Source organism: Drosophila ananassae, chromosome XR (genome assembly GCF_017639315.1).
Source record: "Drosophila ananassae strain 14024-0371.13 chromosome XR, ASM1763931v2, whole genome shotgun sequence".
Classification (NCBI taxonomy): domain Eukaryota; kingdom Metazoa; phylum Arthropoda; class Insecta; order Diptera; family Drosophilidae; genus Drosophila; species Drosophila ananassae.
The window spans coordinates 15,866,606-15,893,242 of record NC_057932.1 but is presented as its reverse complement, the minus strand read 5'-3'; the positions used below and the strand labels follow the sequence as shown (position 1 = coordinate 15,893,242).

The 26,637-nt window shown below is 37.5% G+C and overlaps 1 protein-coding gene across 2 annotated transcripts; it reads left to right on the top strand.

Moving 5' to 3' along the window:
- Positions 1 to 747: 747 nt before the first annotated feature.
- Positions 748 to 5,221, top strand: LOC6505189 (transcription factor btd). 2 transcript variants are annotated; one of them, XM_032451999.2, is made up of 2 exons: positions 748 to 2,114; positions 3,362 to 5,221. In XM_032451999.2, exons 1-2 carry the CDS (start codon positions 1,282 to 1,284, stop codon positions 4,593 to 4,595), a joined length of 2,067 nt encoding a protein of 688 aa, XP_032307890.1. In that variant the 5' UTR covers positions 748 to 1,281; the 3' UTR covers positions 4,596 to 5,221. The 2 variants fall into 2 exon arrangements, with proteins under 2 accessions (XP_032307890.1, XP_032307889.1); XM_032451998.2 differs by having other exon boundaries at positions 749 to 2,114; positions 3,359 to 5,221.
- The last annotated feature ends 21,416 nt before the right edge of the window (positions 5,222 to 26,637 follow it).

Below are 26,637 nucleotides of genomic sequence, written 5' to 3'. Positions count from 1 at the left end.
CGGTTGGTTTTGGGAAATTGTTAGGAAATATTAAATAGGCGATTGTAGCATTGAAAAATTAATGGTTTCGTGAAAGGTGGAGTTTTTTTTTTAACTATTTTTTAATAAACAAATGTTTAAAATAAACAAAAAATGGTTTTATGGTTAATGGAATTATTTAAACTCTACAAAAAATAAAATAAAAATTTAAAAAATTTATTTTCAATTAAAAATATTTAAAAAAAAATTAATTTCCAATAAAAACATTTAAATTTAAGGCTCTGAAATAAAAACAAAAACAAACGCATTTGCTCACCCAATTGCTGTGACACACAAACACACATACAACACACGTAACAAAAACAAAACGCGTGCAGCAGCCACGCCAGAAAGAGAGAGCACGCAGAGAGCGTGGCCGGCTAAATGGGAGAGTACCGTGGCCAAAATGAGACAAAACCATTTGCCCTCCAGGCATTAAGCCAAAAACAACCACCTTGCCGGCAGAGCGAGAGCGCAACACCCACTGCTGCGTCACAGCAACGGGCAGAAGCAGCGCAGCACTATGGATTGTTGCGGGGAGGGTGTGAGAATTTCTGCGTCGGAGCGTAAACAGCGCTGCCGGCGTCGGCAGAAGGCTCTCCCGGTCACAGCAGCGTCATGTTAAGCCGCTGTTAATACACTGTTATCTGGTATAAATCCCTGTTAAATGACTGTTACCCCACTGGCCGGTGCTGTTAGCGGTGATGAGAGCGAGAGCGGGTGCGTGGTGCTGCCGCTGTCGCTGCCGGCGTTGGCAGAGGCCACACAGCTCTCTCGTGGTTTAAAAGTACTACACTTAATTACCGTTCTATCACATCACGCGCAGCAGCAGAGAAAATCTGTTTGGACCTATACATGTGCACGTATATACTGTCGGCGAAATTCGGTCTTTAATTTGTTTGTGTTTTTTTGCTCGTGTTTGTTGTTGTTGTTATTATATTTGGCGTGCAATTACCAACGGTAAACGGTACAAAGCCAAAACAAAACGAATATAACTCCAAAAGCCATGGCCAAAGTGTGTGTTTAAAAAAAAACAAAATTTTTTTTTTTCAAAAAATTTGAAAACTTCAAAAACTTTAAAATAATATCTGAAAAAAAAAAAGAAAGAAAAACTCTCTTGTGGAGATGTGCTTAAAATTGTGAAGAAGAGAAAAGAAACAAACACTTGCAACATCATACAACAACAACAACAACAAGATTGTAGAACAACAAACAGTAGCGAACTGTGCAACAAGAAGAAGAAGAAGAAGAAGAGCTTTCAAAATGATCGATGCGGCATGCAATTATCTGAATCCCTATGCAACACAGCAGCAGCAACAGCAACAGCACGCGCAGCAACAACACATCCACAACATGCAGCAGCAGGCGCAACAGCAACATCAGCTCCTCCCGCAGCACCACTTGCAACATCACCTGCAACATCACCACCACCAACAACAACAACAACAGCAGCAGCAACAACAACAGCAACATCAGCTTTTGCCACAACAACAACAACAGCAACAGCAGCAGCAACAACAACAACAACATCATGACTTCCTCAGCGCCGCTCTACTATCCGCCCCCTCATCCCTCTCCGGCGGGTCATCAAGCTCCTCCGGCGGTTCTAGTTCCGGCAGCTCCCCACTATACGGCCCTGTCTCCGTATCCGGCAAGTCGGCGCCCATGAAGCTCGAGATGCCATATCCGCAGGCCTCCTCCACCGGCACCGCCTCCCCCAACTCCAGCATCCAGTCCGCCCCCTCCTCGGCCTCGGTCTCGCCCAGCATCTTCCCCTCGCCCGCCCAGTCCTTTGCCTCCATTACCGCCAGTCCGACGACTCCCGTATCCGGATCTGGGTCCGGCTCCGGCTCCGTCATTGGGATGTCGGCAGCAGCGGCGGCGGTAGCGGCGGCCGCCACGGCAGCAGTTACGGCGGGATCAGCAGGATCCGGTTCTGGATCGGGATCCGTGTCCGCCGCCTCGTCCCCCTCCTCGGCCGCCTCGGCGGCAGCAGCGGCGGCGGCGGCGGCAGCGGCAGCAGCCGACTTGGGGGCAGCGGCGGTGGCCAGTGCCGCCTACGGATGGAATACTGCCTACTCCGGACTTCCAGCAAGGTAATTATTATTTTTTTTAATTTTCAAAACTAGGCATCGGTTTTTGAAACTTTTTTTTGGAATTTTGAATATTTTTTTGAGTTTTGGAAAGAGGGTTTTCTAAAAAGGAAGTTTAGTTTTTTGAAAAATTTAAATTCTTGTTGAGAGATTTGTTTTTTTTTTGGGGAATAGTTTTCGAAAAATACTTAAAACTCTTGAAATAGTTTTTTGAAAACAGTTTTTTCTAATATTTCTTATGAGTTTTGGGTATTATTGTTTCAAAATTATCTAAAATATAGACTTAAAAGGGGGATATAACTTAAAAAATACTTCTTATGCTTTAAACTTTATAGTTTTGATAATAGGATAGGATAGGATAGATACTTTAGATACTATAGGATTGAATAGATACTAAGAGATACTTTAGGAGAGAAAAGATATTTCGGACAGTACTATATAATACTAGATACTATAGGATAGAATAGATACTTTAGAATAGATACTATAGGATTGAATAGATACTACAGGATAGAATAGATACTTCAGATAGATACATCAAATACTTCAGATACTATAGATACTAAAGTATAGAATAGAAAAAAAGAGATAATACAGGATAGAATAGATACTTTAGGATAGAATAGAGAAGTATCTCTAGTAATATGATATAATAGACTCTTTAGATACTATAGGATAGATTATAATCTAAAGAATAATCTTAGAATAGATACTAAGATTATACTTTAGGATAGTATAGATACTTTAGATACTATAGTATAGAATAGAAACTAAGTAGTACTATAGGATAGAATAGATATTTTAGGACAGATTTTTGTATAGTATAGTATGGTATAGTATAGTATAGATACTAAAGTATAGTATTTAGATACGATTTCAATATAATTATATAACTTTTCCTCCCAAGATCCCCGTTACCAGATCTCATGGCAATATCTCTAGATCCAAATTGAATAATGCCAGGTATCGGTAGAGCCATAGACATAGTAGAGATATATAGTAATTCCCCCCTAATCCCTTGCAATTATCACTTGAATAATCATTGTATCTGAAGATCAGAGAAGTAAGGCAACTAATTAAAGACTATAAGATAAAATGAGATAATAATAGAGATTAAAACCCGCTATCAACACTCTTTTTAAAGACTATACTTAGGGAGAAGTTAATAACCAAAGAGAGTACTATTTTAAGAAACTTTTTAACTTAAAAAACACTTTATTAAACAATATTATTTCCCTTTCTTCCAGAAGCCAGTTCCCGTATGCCCAATACGCGTCCGACTACTATGGCAATGCTGTGGGAATGTCCTCCTCGGCGGCCTGGTTCTCCCACCAGGAGCGCCTCTACCAGCCCTGGAGTTCGCAGAGCTATCCGGGCTTCAACTTCGACGACATCGCCTTCCAGACCCAGTTGCAGCGGCGGTCGGTGCGGTGCACGTGCCCCAACTGCACCAACGAGATGAGCGGCCTGCCCCCGATCGTCGGTCCGGATGAGCGCGGTCGCAAGCAGCACATCTGCCACATACCCGGCTGCGAACGGCTCTACGGCAAGGCCTCCCATCTGAAGACCCATCTCCGATGGCACACCGGCGAACGTCCCTTCCTCTGTCTCACTTGCGGGAAGAGATTCTCTCGATCGGATGAACTGCAGCGACATGGAAGGACACACACCAACTATCGTCCCTATGCCTGCCCCATCTGCTCCAAGAAGTTCTCCCGCAGCGACCATCTCAGCAAGCACAAGAAGACCCACTTCAAGGACAAGAAGAGCAAGAAGGCCCTGGCCGCGGAGGCCAAGGAGCAGCAGGCGGCCATCAAGCAGGAGAAGAAGGATAAGAAGTCCTCCGGCAAGTCCCACACCCCGCCCGCCATCGAGTTCAAGCAGGAGCAGTCCGATAATCCTCTAGTGAACTATACCCCCTATGGCAACTATGTGGGAGGGGCGGGAGGAGCTGGTAATCAGTCAGCACCCCCACCCCCGCCGCCGCTCTTCCAGCACAACCAGATGGTGGGCGGCAGCGGTGGTGGCGCCACCTATGAGCCCTGGAACCGTGCCACTACCTCGAATTCCGCCTCCCGATCCACTTCCTCCTCGGCGGCCAGTTCCCCCGCAGTGGGTGGTGCCGCCTCCTCACCCGCCTCCGCCTCGGCTTCCGCTTCCGCCTCCGCATCCGCCTCAGTGTCCGCCACCTCCTCCGCCGCTGCCACCGCCCTGGCCCAGCACCACTACGCCGCCCTGGCCATGCAGAGCGAGTCCCAGCTGGCGGCCGAGTACGGCCTGACGATGAGTGGATTGGCCAGCGGCGCTAGCCAGGATTCCAGTTCCAGCTGCCACATGAAGTCCGAGTATGCGGCGGGCTATCCCCCAGAGTTTGGGGCAGGAACTAGTGCCACCTATGGCTATCCCCCGCACCCCCATCCCCATCCCCATCATCACAATGCGTGGGCAGCAGCGGCAGCCTATCATCCCCATGCGGCCACCTAAGCAGGATTACAGGGTATCCTTTAAACAGAAATACCCCAAAAATTGTTAAATCATAAAAAAAATGCCATAAAAAAAGAAGAAAAAAGAAACCTAAGGCAACAAGTGTAGTGTGTTTTTTTTTCAGTGTTTATTGTTGATAAAATATATATATATATTATATATTATATTTAATAAAAGAACTAAGTGTTTATTAGAATTTAAGATTATATATGAATTTAAAAAATATCTACAAAATTGAAAACAAAAAACTAAAATATTCTTTAAATGTATATCCTAGCTAGTTCTAAGGACATCCGAATTTTTTTCTTTCCCAAAAACAAAAACAAAAATACGAATTTTTTTTTCTACCCAACTAAGACTAATTTTTTTTTTGCATGTCTGTAAATATTTTTTAGCAATATTTAAGCCATATATATTTAGAAAACTTAAAAAAAAAAAAGAAGAAAAAGAAAAGAAAATTAAGAAATACAAAAATTATGAAACCATCTAGTTGTGTACCATAATAATTGTTAATTGTCTTTAAGATAAATTATATTTAAAAACAAAATGCTAAAAAAATACCTACAACATCCAACCGAGGCGACAAAAATTCCCAAAAAAAAACAACAACAACAAAATCCTAACAATAAAAAAAAATCAAACAAAATTATATTGGAAAACAAAAGCAATTCAAGACTTCTTTTTTTATTATTCTCTTTTTTTCACAAAAGCACCCTATATTTTAGGGTTGTTGGGGTGATCTTTCAGAATCCAAGAGATCTCTAAGGGTTGGTTTTTATTTTTTTTGGTTTCTAACCCGGAAGCTTCCCTACTTCCGGGGAACTGGATCTGCTTGGGGTGCTGCTGATCTTCCGAATAGGGGAGACTTTTTTACAAAATGGTTAATTCCTCATCATAAATCTGCTTGGTTTTTTTTTATTTTTATGTTTCTATAATTGTTTAAGGAGATTTTATTAAGTTTTTATTTTTTCAACAAGTTTTTATTAAATTAAATGGGTTTTTATGAAATTTTTAGCATATATCTAAGAGTTTTGGAGTTTATTGGCTTTTAAGAAGTATTTTTGGTACTTTATAAATAGAAGTTCTTTAAAAAATTGAGAAAAAATATATCACAATGATATAATGATTATTTCTTTAAACTTCTTCAATTTTCAACTATTTTAGACTATTAGTAACTATTTGCAATATTTAATATAAAGAAATAGATGAAGTTACTTAAAAATTAAAGAAAAAAATATCACAAGAATCACAAGCTTTTGAGTTTCGAACCCTTGACCGTGGTTTCTTGTCCAATATATCTATTCTGAACTATTTCTGGTACTTAAATATAAAGAAATTGAAGAAGTTTCTTAAAAAAAAGGTAAAAAAAGTATATCACAAGGAACCCTAGACCAAAAGTGCAAATTTAAGAGCAATTTAAGAGAGTTTTTGATCCAAAACTGGCATTACTTATAGAAGATTTGAAATAATATTCTTCTATAAATTACATTTAATATTTCCCCTAAGAAAACTTTAGTTTTTTTTTAAGAGAAAAGATTAAAAGAAACAATTTGAATAATATTTAAATAATACTAAATAATAATCTATCTAGACTTCTAGGTACTAGATACTTCTAGATACCATTTCCTAGCACATTTATCTCTTCGACTAGTGGCTCTTGTAACTCCAATTTAATTTAATCTGTCTGATGGTGGCAGTCGCCAGATATCACATAATTCACAGCCCCAGTCCCCAGTCCCCAGACCCAGACTCAGTCTCAGTCTCAGAATATTTATTCAATATGTGAGGCGGCCAATGGGAGTCAATTTACGGAGACGACTATCCCACTTTGTGGTTGGATGCCGAGAGTATCAATACCACCACCATCAGAAGTAGTTGCCAATCCAATAACCCACTCGGAGTATCAATACGAAATGAATGGCCCAACAAAGTTATTTTGTAATTAAACGCAGTTTCCAGAGGGGGGGCAAAAAAAGAAAAAATAAAGAAAACTTTGTGTCCCAAACGATGGCGTGAAGATTGCCAATCGCTGGAAGATTCAAAAATAAAAAAAAAATACAAAAAATATCTGAAGAGAGATTCAGATACCCAGTAGATCGATGGCGGCCAATATAAAATATTGATTTATGCTGCCCTGCCCGGGCATCAATCAATTTTCAAGTTGAGTGAGCGCCAAGCCCCCCTTGAAGAGCCCACGCCCATTCCGCGGTTCGACTCCTGTTTTCTTACAAACTACTATTATTATTTTTGTTGTGCAAGCGGTTGACAACCCTAACTTATAGTTGTACATTAAATATTTTAATATATATATGTTTTTTTTTTTTTTTATCAGTTTCACACGCACGTTAATCATAAGCCTCTCTAACCCTTTTTTTTTTTTTGAGGGGGTATCCCTCTCTAAATGGCAAACAAAAATCTGATTGATTTATAACTCAAGAAGAGACTGCGGTCGGGCCCCTGGTCGGTGGAAAGTCGAAGAGAAAAATCCAACAAGAAATCCAACAAAATAAAATCTCTCAGCTTAATGATGATAAATGATGATGTTATGATTTGTTAATTTTTCTTCGCGTCTCTCTGCGTTTGAGGAGTTAACCCGAACATGAGGTATTCGTTTTATATTTTACATTTTTTTCTTTCTTACTTTTTTCTGGCCAGTGTTTAATGGCCTCCCAAAAAAAAAAAACAAAAAAAAATGCCCAGGCGAAAGTGTAATTTTAAGTATGGGTTACAGAATCGCTTCAAAAAATTATATTTTTATCTTCAGACATTTGTTTCTCTCCTCAAATAGTTGAGGTTTATAGATTTTTAGAGGGTTACCCCCTCGAAATGACTAACGATTATGTTTTTTCGGGTTTTTCGGAAAATTTCCCAAATTGTTAAAGTGAAACTCTATAATAAGTATGTTTTTAAAATTAAATTTTATATTTTTTTAAAGACATATTTGTTGAAAAATTTATATTTGTTTGAAAAGAAAGTTTTTAAAAAATGGTTTTTGAAGATATGGGTTTTGGAAAAATTTTAGGATTATATGAAAGATATATTTTCTTTTTGAAAAAGAAAATAATAATTTTATAATAAAGATATCTATTTTTTTTAATTAAATATAAAAGTAAGGAGATTTTTAGGCCTTTTTTGTGACAATTATAGGGTTTTATATTTTTTTTTAAAGTTAAAAAAGTATTGAGGTATTTAAAAAACATTTAAAAAAACTATCTAAAAAAAGATCTACAAAGTTAGAAACAAAAAGAGTTAAAGGATTTACCTTTTTGGAAACATTTCTGTAAGATAAAAATGCTTTTATTCAAAAATACTCTTTATATAGCACCTTTCCAAAGTCCTTCAAAACTATTTAATAAAAAGAATTATACAAATTCCAGTACTCTCCACACTTTTTTATAATATTTATTATATTTTATTAAAATATAATACCCGGTACTCTTCTCATTCTTCTATATATTCCCACTTTTAACACTCATTCGAAAGTCAATCACTTCTCTAATTAGCACTACTTACAGTACCCGATAGCATCACCATTTTAATTAGTCTTTCCGGCAACACTTTCCCGTAATTATTTTCTCCGGAGCCCCAGAGTATCCCCCCCTCCCCTTTTTCCGGCTTAGTTGCTGAAATGCGCAATCTGTGCCGCAAATTAAGAAATACTGGACAATATCTTGTATCTTGTATCTTTTAATCCCCTCCCTGAGAAGTCCTTTGGCCAAAAAAACAAGAAGATTGCGATCCTGTTGCGCGATTATCCTTTAACCACATGTCATCCTTCCATCATTTTTTCTTTTGTGTGTGTTTCTGCACCCGCATCGCCAGGCAAAATATATATCCCGGCCATATGCCAGGACACACCGAAGACAGACCGCAGGACATAACCGAAATTTATAATCACCGATGACCATGTCCAGCACGCCCACAAAAAAAAAAAAAAAAAAAAAAAAAGAAGAGAGAAAAACTAATAAATACCAAGTGCCGATGAAACATAAAACATTTTCTAGTTAAGTCATGTTCGATCATAGCTCCTTTCCACCGACAGGACCTTCAGGACCTTTTTTTTTTAGACACGCTTGCTTAGCGCAGGCAGCGAGATAATCTCAACTCAATTTTCTACTCAAGGACCTCGCACAGGATCGAGAACAAGGACCTCTCAGGCGCCTAAGATCAAAACATCGATTCTATGGAAATGTCAGAGAGTCAAGTGCTCGATTATTTATAGCTCCGATCAAAATGAGAGTGATCTCTGGTTACTGGATCACTGGAGTCCTTGGGATGTCCTGCGAGGATCTGAAGCGTGCCCAGAAGTATGTGTGACAACACTTTCGGATTACGTTCCATATTACAAAATCGGTATCCAAATCTGAATACGAATCCGACAAAAAAAATCTCAAGTGGGCACTTGGTTAGGTGTGTGGTGTCAGTTGGCCACCAAATTCTGGGAAACTCTTTCTCTCCACCACTTCAGTACTCTATATACTTGTAATCTATTGCTTCTGGATCCATGTTAATTCCCTGCCGCCTTCCCACAAGTGGGATACTTGTGTCTTTTCGAGTGGCTGCAGTTATGACTTCTTTTGAGGCTTTTGTTATTTTCTCGAAAGTGATTTCATAATTTGTTAAATTTGTTCATTCTAACAGGTTGATACATTTTTGGAGTAATTTTTTATGTAAACAAGGGAAAGGGTTTTGCTTTTTTAAGTAATGGGAGTAAAGGGTTTGAAATAAAATATTTAATATTTTTTAAGAGATTTTTTAAACACTTTGGAGTAAGAAGCGTAAGAAGTACCGGGTATCGTAAAATTTGGAGTTAGTTTAGAGTTTTGGATCTGATACAGAAATTGTTTTTTAAATAGTGTTTTTTTGTTTTAAATAGTTTTGGAAGGAGTTCCTTTCTTTTTTAAACCTTTAAAACCTTTTTCTTAAAAAAGTCTATAATTTGTATTATTTTAACTAAATTGTTTTAGTATTTCTAGTAAAAATACAAGAATCAGAAATTATTTATTATAAAATATATACTTTTTTGAAAGTTAAGAAACTGAAAATAAAACCAAACTTAAATATTAAAGCTAAAGCAAGGATATTAGAGGATAATAGAACCACAGACCCTACAGATCTATAGATCTACTACATAATCCCTTATAACCTAATCTATACCCCTATTTTCTTTATAATTTCTATAATATTTCCATAGTTCTTCTATAATCTACTCCCTAAACCTCCAAGAACAAGCACCCTATGGCCTTTCTTTTGAATTTCAATTAATTACCCCAAAGTACTGCGATGAATATCGAATAAGTAAGCACTTCAGACCACATAGTCCTGTTGGGAACTATGAGTCCTTGGTCCTGATTTTGGCACGTGACCCAATCAATGTCGAGCACATCAGACCGTGACAATTGCCAAGGATATGAAGGATTGAAGGCGTTCTAAAGGATATGGGGGGTATGTATGTATATGTGGGGAATAAATACAATTCGATTCAAACACTAAAAGTGGCCAAAAACAAAAAGAAAAAATAAAAGAAACAACAACTCAATCGGTGGCATCTGCGGCATACAAATTAAAATATTTATGTGTGCATTAAGGACATACAAGGACGACGAGGACGACCAGGACGATGGCAGGAGCCATTCGAATGTGAAGGAAAAAGTGCGACATATGTGCAGTCAATAAATTTTCCACTTTTCATGCTGACAGTTCAGAAAAACGAAAAGAAAAAAAAAAATGGGAAAACTCGAGGTGGCCGAGGAGGAGGAGCGCGGACGAAACGCTAATGGCTCCACAATGACCGGAGCATTTCAAACACACACTAATACTATACACACACACATACATAGAGAGAGTACTGTGTCCTTAACTAAAGAAAAGGACTCGAGTAAATTGCTCCTTTTCTGGTGCATTTAATTTGATTTTATTGTTCGCGCTTCGCTTATTTGTTTGTGTCAAGGAATAATTTCCCTTTCTGCCTCGATTTGTTGCGGTTTATCGATATATGAGCCACGCCCACCGCCCACAGCCCACAGCCCATAGCCCACACACCGCCCACCCACGCCCCACCATTGTTTTGTGTATTTCCGCTTCCGCCCCTAACACCCTCCTAACACATCAAAAATATAATTCATAAAAAAAAGATACTGGAAAATAAAGGCTATTTAAATGCATTTAAATGTAGTACCTCCTTGAATCTTGCCACGCCCCCTCGCATGGCCCATGGGTCATCCAAAAAATAATACCCAAAAAACCGTTGCAAATTGATTCAGTTTTTCCCCATTTTCCTATTTTTCCTAGAGAGAGTGAGGATAGAAATCGATTTGTTGCGCCTGCTTTTCGGTCTGATTTCTGCTTTTTACAGGGTATTACGTTAGATTTTGGGGATGACGGGGAGATTAAGTGCCGGAATAATGTGTTTGGAATGGGGGTTTGCTCTATTGTACGTAAATACTTGTAAAATATTCATTTAACTTCCGGTAGATGTTTGGAAATTGTTGAAAAAATATTATAAGAATTAAGAGTTGGTTTTGGGTTTTATTTTTAGAGTGGAATAGGAAGTTAACTTAGACAGAGTTATCTATTCTAATATTGTCTATTTTAGTCATCTTTTTAAAGGACACTTTCAACAGATCATTTTAATAGTCACTATTCGGGGTCACCATTCACCTAATCTACTTTTTAGAGATCACCTTTACATATCTTATCGCTTTCGAATGGAATACAAAGATATCTTCTTGAATTCCTAAATCTCAATGACTCACTTTTCTAGTTACCTTTTTAAAGGACATTTTTAAGAGATCATTTTTATAGTCTTGTCGGGGTCACCTTTAACTTATTCACCTTTTTAGAGATCACCTTTACATATCTTGTCTTTTTCGCAAGGAATAGGAAGTTATCTTTCTGAATTCTATCTAAATGTAACCTTTCTTGTACTTCTTTTTCTAGGAAATGCTTACAGATCACTCATATAGAGTTTCGGGGTCACCTTTTTATAGATAATCCTTTAAACCTGTCAGAGTTGTCGCTTTGGGGTCACCTTTTCGGGGTTACTATTGAGCCAATCCCTTTTTTAGAGATCTTTTTCCCAAAGACCACCTTCTAAACGCCACCTATTCTATAGCTCACCAAAAATATCCTTCCTTTCATGCCCCATTTCAAGTGCCTCCCGCCAGTCAGTTTTGTATTTTCCGGAACTTCATGCTCTCCTACTTTGAGAATTCCCAGTCCGATTTCTGGCCAGGTTTCTGGCGTTGACGTGTGTGCCAACAATTACGCCTGTCCTGTGCCCCAAGACCCTCTCCCACTGATTCATGGAGTCCCCTCTTGAAATGTCCAAAGCAACTCGGTTGACATGTGTCCGTATGGGGTTTTTGGTTGAACCTTATACCGTTTGGTATACATAGTTCCCCTGGCGCCCTCGCTCGCTGGCTCGCTGGCACGTTGAGTGAGTGTTTTTGCAATTATTATAAATCAAGAATTTGATTTATGTCATGTAACAAACTTCAGCAACGACTGCGAACTATTCGAGGTTATTTACGACCGCAAAACACTTACAAAGTGTGTGTGTGGCCAGCAAAGTCCGGTTCTCTGGGTATTGGGTTCTAGAGAGGCCCATCCTCTCAGCCTCCCAGCCTATATGTATATCTATCTAACTACCTACTTACCTACCTACCTTCCTTCTATGCCGTACAACAAACAAACTATCCATCCATCCATCCATCTATCCAGTCAACCTAACAACAATGTGTGAAAAAAAAACCTCAAAACAATGGACTTCTAGTGGGCAATTTCTATTATTTATAGCACACAATAAATAAAAGCCTCTAAATAAATATAGAAATTTGCTCAGCGCCAAAAAAAAATAAAAAAAATGTATGAACTGAAACTGTTTTCTAATATTTACAACTTTAGCAATAAACTTTAAGCTTTTAAACATAAATTTAAGTGATGAGGAGGTAAAAAAAAACAATGGCAAGATGAGTCATTTAACTGAAATCAAACTTACTTAGTAGACATTGTCTTGATTACTATTTTCACTTTGCTAACGAACAGGGATTTGGAAAAAGTAATATTTTCCCTGATTGCAAATAACCTCTTCTCTTGGAATCCACTCGAAATCGACACTTGAACAAATACCAACAACAAAAAAATACCATTTACATAAACTTTTTTATATTCAACATAAAAAAAAAAATGGATGAAAAAACATGGCTAGCGGAAACGGAAATGGAAATGGAAATGGATGCCGCACGGTCAGTGTTCGATAATTCCTGGGTCTGAGTATCAGGAATCAGCAAATCAGGACTCCAAACTTGGCGCCAAACAATAGCACCAAACCATAATGGGCTAGAAGAGCTCTCAACGCGAATGCATAAATCAAACGGACAGGCGGACAAACGGACAAGCGGACAAACGGACAAACGGACAAGCGGACAAACGGACAGAGGGACAAACATTTCCAGCTGAAGCAGCGTGTTTGCATTTTTTATGAACTTGTCGAACAGCGAACAACAACACAATCATGTACTCGATATACATAAAAAATGCATAAAACGCCAAACAATCGACAAACAATGGAGGAAAAAATCGCATAAAAAAGCCAGTTCTGAACTCAGAGCTTTTTTTAAATGAAACTTAATTGGAGATGGTGGAAGATGGTAAGTTAGTATTACTAATAGATTTTATGGGAAAGAAGGAACTTATTAGAAACTAAGAAACTAAAAACTATTAAGAAGAGCATCTGCCATTCGTAGCTATAGTATCTAGAAGAATTGTTTCTTTTTTTTATATATATATCCTTGTATATCCTTGTATCTCCCCTCTCATACAAAACAGGACGTTTCATGTGTCAAGCCAAAGGGGCTTCCTGTACGACGACACCTCCTTCCCAGCCCATCCCATCCCATCCCATCCCATCTCATCCCTTCGTTTGGAATAATTTCGCCTTGATATTGAAGTATTTTTTTGCAATTTCTTTGGATCGGAAAAATTAAACACAACATGCCAGAGATATGAGAGACTTGTGCAGTGGCGGATATCCTTGACACATCCTGTCCCTGTCGCTGTGTCGCCAAAAAAGAAAAAAAGGTCCTCTCGCTTTGTACGCAATCGCAATTACAGAATGCGATACATTTGTCTCCGATGCAGATGGAAATCTGTGTGTTTGAAATGCAATCCCTCAGCTTGGGATCCTTGATCCTTTGTCCTTATTTTGTCACTGATTAGCTGTAGCCTGTGTGGATCGAATTTCGCGACACCTGACGGGAAACCCCACCACCAGCACTTCTATCGGCAATCCACTTGGTTTCTTGGTCTTCTTATTTCTAAAGATATTATTTCAATTTGGATTTTCAGCTGTTTTTTTTTTTAATAATTGCCTTGATTGGGTTTTCGAAACATAGCTGGGAAAATAGGTATTTCTTTTAGATTTTTTTATTTTAGAAGCTTGGCGGTCACCTTTTCGGGGTCACCATTTCAAAATAGCTTTAAAGTTTTATTTTGAGAATTTTTGGGTCTAAAATGTTTTATTTTTGATATAAGTTTAAAGTTTTTTCTACAGGTTCTTGGAATAAAACTATGAAAAATATATGATTCCCTTGTACTTTTTATTCATTTAATATATTTTAAATATATATTTCTTTTAAACCACCTAACATAAATTTTGATGAGTTCTATATATAACTAGTAGATAAAATATAAAAATTAACCTTAAAAGAGTTCTCAAAAAGAGGTCATATGTCTCAAAAAGAAAAGAAATAACTACCAGACCTACAGATCTTAAGGGTTTCAGTAACATAACTAATATCTCTTATACTAATAGCTAATATCTCCTCTAAAATATGTTCATAGCTTGCTTTTAACTTCAAAAAATACAAGTAGAAACCCTATTTAATGTCTCAGAGGTCCTCCCACCTTCCGGTTACCCCGCAAAACTCTGACTCAGCAAACTCCCAGGCACGACTTTCGGTTTTTCTCTTTTCTTTTTTTTTTGGCTTTGTTTGAGTTTGAGACTGACGGCAGTCAGGGCCAATATGCCTTTAATCAAGCCGCAGAAGACAAAAGTAATTTTCAATTTTCGAATTATTTCCAGCAAAAAGCGAGAAGCTGCAGAAGGATGGAGGGGAAAAAGTCGTAAAGGATGAGCAGCGCGTGTATTTAAATTAGGCGCAGGATAATAAAGCCAATGAGTGATTTAGTTGAATTGTCAGCAATTGAATAAATTTTCCAATTGCCTGCGTTTTTCGCATTAGCATTAGTCCCCAAGTCGCTGCCGCCTCACGCACATCCTCCTGACACATCCTGACACATCCTGGCATATCCTGGCATATCCCAACAACCCAAAGCAACAAAAGCGCAAAATCAGTCTCTGATCGCTCTCCGCTCCCGCTTCTCGTCTCTTGTGAATTTTATTCAAATGAATGGACGACGACGACGTCGCCTGGTAATTTTGTGAACCCTTTTTTCGTCCTTTTCTCGTCCTCGATGGGCTTTAACGCTTCGTTTTCGGGTTATTTGCGTTTGCCCAGGGCTCTTTGAAGTTTCATATATACTATATATATATATATTTTTAATCCTGCCTCCACAAAATGACTGTTTGGCTGCCTTTCATGGCTCGACACCCATTTTTCAACCTCACTTGACTCACACACACACACACACACACACATCTCGGGGCAAATACTGGATAGTATATAGTGTGTATATACCCCCAAAAGGGTGACTCAAGTCTCGGTTAATAGGTGATTATTATGGTATTCAAGTTTGAACTTTGAACCTTGGAAAGTTTTTATTTTTAGAAGACATCTAGGCTTAAAGTTATATGATTTTTCTAGCGGATAGGCTTCTTAGCAATTATATATTTTAAGGATATAGGAAACTGAACCTAAAAAAGCAAAGTTAGAGATTTATTTAGTCAAGTACCGGGTATCATAATTTCCCCAAAATAACTCTCTAATCCTTAAACTATCCACTAAACCCTTGTTCCTTAAAAAACAATATCCTCCAATAATAATCACAACTCTTCTATCGAATGAAAGTGAAATCCTAAGACTGCCTTACTCCGCCTTCTTGTGTCCTTTTTTTTTTTTGGGCCAAGTGCGTAAGCAAGTTAATCGAAAAAAAAGCATAAAAAAGGGTTGTTCAATGGGCCATTTTTTCGCTTCCCACTGATTTTGCGGTGAACCGTGAGGGGAAAAAAAGAGATTTTTCGGGAATGCTGTTTTGTTGCCAAAAAGCCAGCAGAAAAATCCAGAAAAAGAAATAGGAGGGGACTTGATTTGAAAAGTGGGTGTTTTGTTGAAAGTGGCGCGCATGAGTACCAAAAAAAAAGTAAAAAAAAAAAAAATAAAAATAATAAAAGGGGGAAAAAGGGGCACAAGAGGCCTATCAAAGCGAATTCAAAGTCCTGGGGAATATTCCATCGTTGGACTCTTTTTTTTTTTGTTTTTGGTTTGGGGCGGTCCAGGCGGAGGCGACACGCCCAGTCGGTTTTTATTTCTTAGAAATAAGTAGCTCTGGTATTCTACGCACGCAGATCCTAAGCCGCAAAGGGCAGGGATCTCGAAAGTGAACACAACACTGGGTTGTCGCAGCGAACATTGAGTTTTTTTAAATTATTTTACTTTTTAGAGGCTCTATCAGTGCATTTTTAAATATATTTTGTCCTAGGGGGGTTTATCCTTAGGGTTTTTATATTTTAGAAAATAAAATAAACACTTTTTATGAATAATGATGATATTAGTGTGACCAAATGAGTTTGTAAAACAAAAATGCAAAGGCCAATAACAGTTTAAGGTTGAAATTAGTTAAAAAACTACATCGTAATTGAAAAAAAAAGTCTATTAGAGTGACTAAATGACAGATTTCTTTAGCTAGTAGCATATTAGTGTGACCAAATGAGTTTGTAAAGCAAAAGTTTAAAAACTAATAAGATTTAAGCCAGTAATTAGTGAAAAAACTGCATCACAATTGCCAAAAAAAAAGTCTATTAGAGCGACCAAATGTTAGTTTTCTTTAGTTTATCACACATTAGTGTGACCAAATGACACTTTGATGCATGGAAACCCTCTTTGATGAATCACATATTGATTTAAAGTACTCCGCCACTTTAATCTTTAACATTCCAAGCAATTACTAATCCTCTTTCAAAGTAATGTCTTTAAAGAACTATCCCTCCCCATTCTTCTACCATTTTTTTTGTCGTTCCAGGTGTGTGTGTGTGCTTTCCCGACGACCTTGACAGCCAACACACTTGGGTTAGCTTGGGAAACTAACCACCGATGACGATGACAAAGAAGACGATGACGGCATCTCTCGGATCCCAGGGCGATAAGAAGATGCCTGGACACACTGGCACTGGTATGAATAAGAATGCCGGGATGGTATGGAAGGAGATATGGTGGCTCTTGCTACTTTTAACTTGACATCAATCAACAATGGGGCGCAGGCAGCTTCTGTTAAAGACGCGCACTCAAAATGCTTTTAAGTTTCGCGCACAAAACTGCTGATGTAAAGATGACCCGACACAAAATCGGTGGGATTTCTTCCAACCATCCACGCTCCATACACTCTTCACTCCTCACTCCATTACTCCCCACTCTGGATTGAAAATCCGTTGTTATTGCGGCTGTTAATTTGATTTCAAAAGCCGCCGCCGACGCCGTCGATACATGAATAGGCAAATTATGTAGGTACAGGTGCAGTTTAGTGCACCACTCTGAACCACTACTGATCCCATCCAAACCGATCTTTTTGGGTGCCGAACCGAGCTGAGCCGACACCCGGCTCCAATCCCAGCTTCCCATTGAGCCACCGATCGTCCAAAAAAAAACCACGGGAGTGCAACACCCACTGAAAAGATCCCTCAGATTGCAGGTAGCCGTCCGCTTTCCTCGAGCGGCTTAATTGAATGTCAGGCGACACGGTGGTGCCACACTATGGGAGGAAAGCATAAGGAAACCACCAGAAATCCACTGGAAACCACTGTTTTTGGTGGTGCGCACGTGCTGTGGGGATCTTATTCTTTAATAGATCTAATTCTTCATCTTTAATGGCTTATAAATAATAATAAATTGAATAAACTGTTTGCAGAGTAGCCTTTTCTTCTACGTTTTTTAATGTGGCCTAAAGTTAAATTGATTCAAAAGCTTTTTATATTAAAAATGTAGTTTTTTTAAGCATCTTTTCTTGTTTAAAGACTTTAAGTAAGATATTTTTTAGCTTATAATGTGTTCCTCCCAATAATTCCAATTATTCTCTTCTATTTAAGATATTTTTTTGTATTATATCATAACTAAAGTGACCAAAGTTGCTTAAACCCCAAAAAATACTAAAAGAGTGAAGAAAGCTTAAATTTCATAACTATTTCTTACAATTTCTAAAATATATTGTATATTTTATTTATTCTCTTCCAATTAAGATATATATTTTTTATATTTTATCATAATTAGAGTGACCAAAGTGGCTTAAAACTCAAAAAAATACTAAAACAATGACCAAAAGCTTAATTTTCATTATTATTTCTAACAATATGTCATATATTTTGTAATAATTGCTCTTCTTGATTAATTATTAAGTTTTAAAAATTTCCTCTCTATTTTTTTGTTATATCCTCACGACCTAGTCACGCTTTCAGCACCAGATAGCCCAAAAAAAAAACAAAAAAAAATATACCCCAGAAGAAACCAAAACTAAAAACAAAATTAAAGCAAAGCCAAGCCGAGACTCTCTCTCTTTGTGGGGCGTTGGGGGCGTGCGCATTGATTGAATGCTCAATTGAGCGCATGAACCGGCGATCATTTTGTTCAACGCCCTCCCCCTCACACTGGGGGCCCAGCCATTCAATCGAGCACTCAACGATTGATGCTTTGATTGATGGGTGTCAGCAAATTGGATGAGTCGTAGATTACCGCCAGCCGATGAGCCCGCTGGGCTTCTTCGCATTTTAAATGCAATTTGTCGAGCGTTTGCGCCGCTTTATAGTTTCAAAATCTTCACTTTTCCACGATAATCACCCTAAAGGGGGGGCAGGGCAGGGTTTTAACTTTTTTTTTTATTTTTTGTATTTTAGGTTTTGGGGTTATTGATTTTACCCCAGGTGGTAGGTAGCTTTGAATTTGAATAGAAATGTTCACAAACGACAAAGTGCGGAAGCTTTGCTTTTGTTTGCTTGGCTTTTCAGACTTTTGACTTTCAGACTTTGTGTTTGATTCTTTGAGAAGTAGTTTGTATTAGTTTTTTAGGCCTATATGAAGTGAACGGGTAGTTTATAATGATTTTTAGTATAATGATTTTGAATCTACTTATTAGAGGTGAGATTTTAGATCGTAGTAGTTTTGATTTGATAGCTGGATGGAAGGAATAAATCTTTTATAGATCTTTTTGGATAGAATTTTTGGGAAAAAGTGAGTTCTTTTAATAGAACTCTATAATCTAATGAAAATATTAGTCTTTTTTTAGGTATTAATACTTAAGTTTTATAAGTTTTGTATTTAAAATGTTTAAATCTTTTAAACTAAAGCAGATACAATGATATCTAGATAGATCTATATAGTCTATGTAGACTTTTTAGGCCTAATTCTGGGTAAAATGTGAGTTCTACTTTGAAAACTCTATAATATTATTTTATTTTAATGGATATGATAGTACAGTTTCTATAAAACTCTATAATATAAAGAATAGTAATCCCTAGTAGTCGAAATAATTGAGTTTAGATCTTTAAATCTTAAAAGAAACTATGATAACTTGGTGGATAGATGGATCTTTAGAGCTATATAGAGTCTAATGAGTCTAATTCTTAAGAAATTTCTGGTAAGTTCTACTATTTTAACTCTATTATTTAAATAAAATACTCCATAATCTATTATAAATCTATAATCCAATACAAATATTTAGTCCTAATAAAGTAAAAAAAATATATCAAATATTTCTAAATATCCCCCCAATTTATGACCTTTACTTTGTTAAGTTTTAGTAACTTTTTGTTCAAATTTTATTTAAATTTTTTTATTTTTCATTTTTTTTAATATTTTCTCTGATTTTTTTTCAGGCTCCTTGCAGGCGCTGGGCACAAACCAAAGACCCCAAAGTCATTTTAAACATGGTCTCCGATAAAAATCTAATAAAGTGCGCCGCCACCAGAGAAAAAAAGCGGAGAATCAACAGAGAAAAAGAGACAGACAGAGTGAGAGCCAGAAAGACAGACAGAGAGAGCACTGTAGTTGAAGCAATTTCTGGAAATTATTTTTTAATAATTTTTTTTTTTTTTCGCTGGCTGCGTTGTAAAAAATTTTTGCTTGATTTCTTGATTTTACGGCTGCCTGGGTTGTTTTTTTCTCTTTTTTTTTTTTTTATATTTTTCTTGTATTTTTTTGCGGCACACTTTGCACTATCGAATTGTGTGGATCTCGACGATGTTGCGACGTCTCCTTGCAACAAAATAAAAAAAAAATAATAAAAAAAAGAGAAAAAAAAATACCTTTAGCTTAAAGTCCCCACGATTCCGGCTCTTGACTTCGCAGCCCTGACACTTTGCAGGTGTGCCATCCAACTAGAAAGATCAATTGCCCGGCTAAGGGGGGGGCTCCTCATAGGTTGGGAGGGGGTAACTGCAGTTACTGCAGGGGCTACGCGCCGGCAAAAATTAATTTCATGTTCGAAAGAATTTTTAATTAACTTACATGGCGTATGAGTAATATTAAATCATTGCCCGCCAAGCCCGAAGAAGGGGTTAGAGCGTAGGGCAGGGAAGGGGGTAGCCTAAGGAGGTGGGGAAATGGTAAAAGCTGTTGGCCAAAATAATTAGCAAAAATAAAATTAATTACTATTTTTATAGATCTTATTAGGGAAAGGAGATTACAAAGAGGGTTGTCAGAAGGGGACTATCTCGGGAGAGGTTTTGAAAAAGTTTTGAAACAAAATCTGGCATTTATTTTTTGAATATATGATTTTGGAATCATATATTAAGTTTCTGAATTTATTTTAGATTTTTAAAACTTGATTTTCTGAGTAGCTTTGGTTTTGAAAAAGAAATGTGTGAAATAGGTTTTTAAAAAATTAATTATTTTACTCTTAATTATTAACTACATTATCCAGTATTTAATCCACTTTTTTTAGACACATTTTTATTAAAATTTTAATGAAAGCACCCCTTAAATTAGTTCTAACAATCTTTAAAGCAAACATGTCAAGAAAATGAAAACCCATCTTCATATGTGTGTCTTGAAAATAGAAAACAATAATCAAGAAAATGTTAACCACTCTACCCCCTCCCCTCCCCTCATCATCAGATATTCCCTGGTCACGTGGCAATTTTTGTGAGTCCTGGTACTGGATGTCCTGGCAGGATCGCTTTACAGCCTCCCCATGGAGGAGGGAAACAATTTGCGCTCGTTACGCGGTTGAAATTGCTTTCAGGAAAAATATAATAAAGAGAATGTGTGTGTGTATGTGAGTGGGATTTTAAAATCCACACAGAACCACCAACCATCTAACCATCCACCCACCCATCCACCCAACCACCCAGCCACCGCCTCCTTTCTTTATGTGTTTTGTCATTAGTTTCATTTTATAATTTATTAACATCAACATTGTATCCTAAGGGACTTTATTTCGACTATATGATACCTGGTACCTCTAGGTTTTAGGTATTTTTAGTATTTTTATTTTATTTTTTCTTTTAAAGGTTTTATTTTTAATCCTTATATTATATAGCTCTTTATTCTAACACTCTACAAGTATTAGGTATTAATACCAGAAATATACTGCTTCTATAACAGAAATACCAGAACTATACTCCTTCTCCTGTAATCCTACCTAAAAATTTTAAAATAAAAGCCTTCTAACTTGAAAACTTAAACTATGATGGCTCTTTAAAATCTTCAAAATCTCTCCATTTATAGACATTTGAACTCTCCAAACATTATACCCTTTGACTCTCCAAGTACTGGGTATTAAAATCAGAACGATACTGTTTTTGAGAAGCGTACATGATGCCCTCAGGCTCATTAGAACTCAAAGGCAGTGGGTGGAGTTGCTCTAAAATGGGTGGTTTTGGATGATTTTCTATGGGTATTTTTTTGTTTTTTTGGGTGGTGGGGTGGTCCTGGTCCAGAGGTGGAGATTGAATTTTCAGTTTCAGTTGAGAATTTTACGCCAACGACTTTCGGCTTTAAATGACCAACGAAGCGGATGCACTTTAATTTGACAACAATTGTGTAAATTGCCTCGTCATGCTGTTTGTCCTTTGACTCTCCATCTCTCCCGCTTTCTCCCTCTCTCTCTCTCTTTTACTCATTCGTTGTGTGTTTTGAAACCTTCCAACAACTGACACTAATGTGTCAAAGGTCACGTGGCATTCGTTTGCGACATTTGCAGATTTATCTTTCGGCTCAGCTCATCGAAAGTGTGAGAGAAGCAGCTTCTCGAAATTCCAGTTTCCAGTTCATGGGTGGCCTTAAGAGGGGTGAGTCAAGGGGGGGGAGTAAAGGGGGTGCGGCCGCGCCCAAAAGGGGGTGGTGCTGTGGGTGTCGCAGGGGGTGTGGCAGCAGCCAGTGCAGCCCAGAGACAATTGAACTTGAAACTCTGAGGGTCTCCGGTCTCCGGTCCAAAGTTAATGAATGAAAATTGAGTAGCTCGAGTTCGGGCAGGATCAAAGAGTCCTTTCGGCAGCTTTATCCTTTAACGAGCCAATTTACTCGAAAGACTTAATTTGCTAGTTTTTGTCACATTTCTTTAAGGCTTAGTCACTCAATATTTATTTTATATTTTATTATTCCAAAAAAAATTTAATAATTTCCAATTTTCTCTCGGAGGCTATAACTTGGCCAATACGCATCCGATTCTCAAGCGGAATGTCTTAAATAGTTTGTGGATCGATTCCCCGTCATTCTGCATCAAAACCCGAGATCGAAATATTTTTTAAATTTTTTTCGAAAATTTCCAGGGGGTCCCCTTCAAAAACACCGGGAATGGCCTTTTCGCCCTCTCGGAGGCTATAACTTGGCCAATACGCATCCGATCCTCGAGAGGAATACCTTAAACGATTTGAGGATCGATTCCCCGCCAATCTGCATCAAAATCCGGAAGCGAAATATTTGTTAAATTTTTTTCGAAAATTTCCAGGGGGTCCCCTTCAAAAACACCGGGAATGGCCTTTTCGCCCTCTCGGAGGCTATAACTTGGTCAATACTCATCCGATTCTCAAGCGGAATGTCTTAAATAGTTTGTGGATCGATTCCCCGTCATTCTGCATCAAAACCCGAGATCGAAATATTTTTTAAATTTTTTTCGAAAATTTCCAGGGGGTCCCCTTCAAAAACACCGGTAATCGCCTTTTCGCCCTCTCGGAGGCTATAACTTGGTCAATACTCATCCGATTCTCAAGCGGAATGTCTTAAATAGTTTGTGGATCGATTCCCCGTCATTCTGCATCAAAACCCGAGATCGAAATATTTTTTAAATTTTTTTCGAAAATTTCCAGGGGGTCCCCTTCAAAAACACCGGGAATGGCCTTTTCGCCCTCTCGGAGGCTATAACTTGGCCAATACTCATCCGATTCTCAAGCAGAATGTCTTAAATAGTTTGTGGATCGATTCTCCGCCATTCTGCATCAAAACCCGGGATCGAAATATTTTTTAAATTTTTTTCAAAAATTTCCAGGGGGTCCCTTCAAAAACACCGGGAATGGCCTTTTCGCCTTCTCGGAGGCTATAACTTGGCCAATACGCATCCGATCCTCGAGAGGAATACCTTAAACGATTTGTGGATCGATTCCCCGCCATTCTGCATCAAAATCCGGGAGCGAAATATTTTTTAAATTTTTTTCGAAAATTTCCAGGGGGTCCCTTCAAAAACACCGGGAATGGCCTTTTCGCCCTCTCGGAGGCTATAACTTGGTCAATACTCATCCGATTCTCAAGCGGAATGTCTTAAATAGTTTGTGGATCGATTCCCCGTCATTCTGCATCAAACCCCGAGATCGAAATATTTTTGAAATTTTTTTCGAAAATTTCCAGGGGGTCCCCTTCAAAAACACCGGGAATGGCCTTTTCGCCCTCTCGGAGGCTATAACTTGGCCAATACTTATCCGATTCTCAAGCGGAATGTCTTAAATAGTTTGTGGATCGATGCCCCGCCATTCTGCATCAAAACCCGGGAGCAAAGTTTTTTTAAATTTTTTCAATTTAATTTTTTTTTAATTTTTTTTAAATTTTTTCCAAAAATTTCCTTCATTTTCTAGGGGTATCTTTATAGCAACCTATGGCAACCCTAAGTGCAACCCTATAAACAATCGATAAATGCCACCTGATAATCGTTTGTTATCGAAATTAGTAGGCCCTGATGGAGCCCCAAAAACTGTATAAAAGGGGGCCTTTCCTCCATTCCAAGTCATTAGTCCACTGCCCTCCAAGCAGTTGACTTCTCACTTTTTATTTAAATCTTTATTTTTATTTTTTATTAAATACTTTGGATTTTCGGTTGGACTTGCCCCTGGCTGGGCTCTTGTCTGCTTTGAATTTTTATTTATTTATTTTAAAACTATTATTTATTATTAATAACAAGTCTTGGGCTCTTCTTTTCTCTTATTTTTCTTATTTATTTTTGATATTTATTTATTTTATTTATTTCAACAATTTTTTACTTATTACTTTTATACTTATTCAGCCCTTGTCTCTGCAACTCCCATTTCCTCATAATTTGGTTGTAATCTCATAATATTTAAATCAATTTTATATATTTTTTTATTTTATTTTATTTTTTTTTATTTTTTGTAATTTTTTGGGTCCTTTGAAAACACTTGCTAGTGCCAGTATGACCCTTGAAAAAATTCTACAAATTAAAAAAACAATATTTAAGCAATTTTTTGAATGAGGATTCCTTTGATTACTGAATGGTACTCTCCTTCCAGATCTGACATAATTTGGCAGAATTGTGGCCATCAAATACCGATATATCCCATACCAGAGTCTATATCCTGGCCCTATATCCTTCCCTGATTACTGAATGGTACTCTCCTTCCAGATCTGACATAATTTGGCAGAATTGTGGCCATCAAATACCGATATATGCCATACCAGAGGCTATATCCTGGCCATTACTAGTCCCTCTCCCAAATAAAATACATTAATTTAAAGTAAAAAATAAACAAATGTCGCCTACTTCGTTATTTTGGTGGACACTAGAGATAATATTGATTGCTTTTAGGAGCCGCATGTCCCTATTTTGTCATTTCCCCCGATCCTGTTGTCCTTTCCACCTTCGGGCCAACTTAATTTACCATCCACACCTTGTTAATACGAAATTAATGACTGCATTAGATAAATTACATTCTATTCCAGTTGGCCACTCCGGCTCCCCTGTTGGCTCTTCAATTATTGAGTGGCAGGACACCGGGGCCAGGACTAAGAGGTCGAAGGTGGTTTCGCTTTCGAAGGAATAGAACGATAGCTAGGTGGGGGGAGGGAAAAAAGAAAGGGCTATCGATGGATATCGAAACTAAAGTCCTGGCTAATGTTTCTTGGCCGCCTTGTTATTGTAATTAGCAGGAGCAGGCCAGGAGCCAGGAGCTAGTAGCCGGGAGGACAATCAAGGTCCTTGGGGTTGGCGTGGAACATTAAAATATGATTAACTTTGCGGTTCATGCCATTGTCGTGTCTATTTAATTAGAACTGCCTTTCGCGACCTCCCCATAGCCGGGCTGGCACTCCATTGGCGGGTATCCAGTTTGTATCCTGACATATCCTGCCAGTATATCCTCCTGTGCTAACTAATGACACTTGCGGGCCGGCAGCACAAAAGGCGCTAATCTAAGTTTTACGTGTTCGGCGTTTACGCTTTTTTATGCTTCTCAAAAAAAAAAAACTTGAGGTTCAAATCAAAATATATAGGGTATCTGGGGGTATTTTGAGATACTATCTTATATGGTTTAATCTATTAAATATTTAATAAAAATATTTTAGATTAAATATTAACAAAACAGTGTCTCAAGTGCATAAATTTTAAATATTAATGCAATTTATTTCGTCACAAAAATATTTATTTTATTCTATTATTTTATTTTATTATTTATTATATTTTAAACATTTAGACTTCGTCACTGAAATTTTTTAATATATAAAAATGAATACTAAAATACTTAAATAAAAATATAGAAGTAAGTGTCCACTAAGATTGTCTTTTAATATTTTATATTTTAAGTTTTAAAATGATTTTATTCGACACAAGCATTTAATTTCTATTAGGGACATTCGTCACTGAAAGACTTTCAGGAGTATTCTTTGAATATTATTTTATAGCCAAAGAGTATTATATATATTTTTTATAATATTTTTAAACCCAAAAACCTTAAAAAACGTATTTTTTTTAGGGTATCTCTCATTCGTCACCCTTCAAAAAACTGTCTTGGCACTTTCTTGGGCCAAGTTTGGTGGGCCTATCTGGGCCATCTAGTTGTAATTATGAGATTTCTCAGCCAGTGGCCAAAATGTGTTCTTTTTGTACTGTAATTTGTATTGAAATGAGCCCCGGGCAGGCAAATATACTTATATATATGATAATTTATATGTGAATACGGCCAGCCGCCTGGCTGCATTTTGTTAAAAGGTGACAATTAATTTGTCAATAATGGAAATTGTCACCAGGGGCCTTATACTAACCATCGAACAGGGGTGGGTTAATACAAATATATATATATTTTATATTATATATGTATATATATATATATATTTTCGTATAAAATACCCCTACAGGTGCTTTGGAAGTTCTCGTGCTTGGTTTCTAGTTGAACAAATGATATATCGCTTAGTTGACGGAGCTTGGTTATTTTAATTATTTTGTCATTTGTATAAATTAAAGTGTATGTTTGAGGTAGCCCCCCCTCCTGTTGGCCATCAAGGGGTTAAGCTATACTGGACAGGCCTGGGCCGGCGCTTTATTGATTAATGATTATATTGGAACCCCTTTTTCGGGCCACTGGCGTGACAACTCAATCAAAAAATTGCTCTTTTATGGGATTCCTTTAAATTTACATTTACATTTCTATTTGATATTT

Excerpts from the sequence above, each read along its gene's own strand:
- LOC6505189 (XM_032451998.2), top strand. The coding sequence starts at position 1,282 with ATGATCGATGCGGCATGCAATTATCTGAATCCCTATGCAACACAGCAG. Across the intron at positions 2,115-3,358 it reads TACTCCGGACTTCCAGCAAG|AAGCCAGTTCCCGTATGCCC; the intron begins GTAATTATTATT and ends CCTTTCTTCCAG.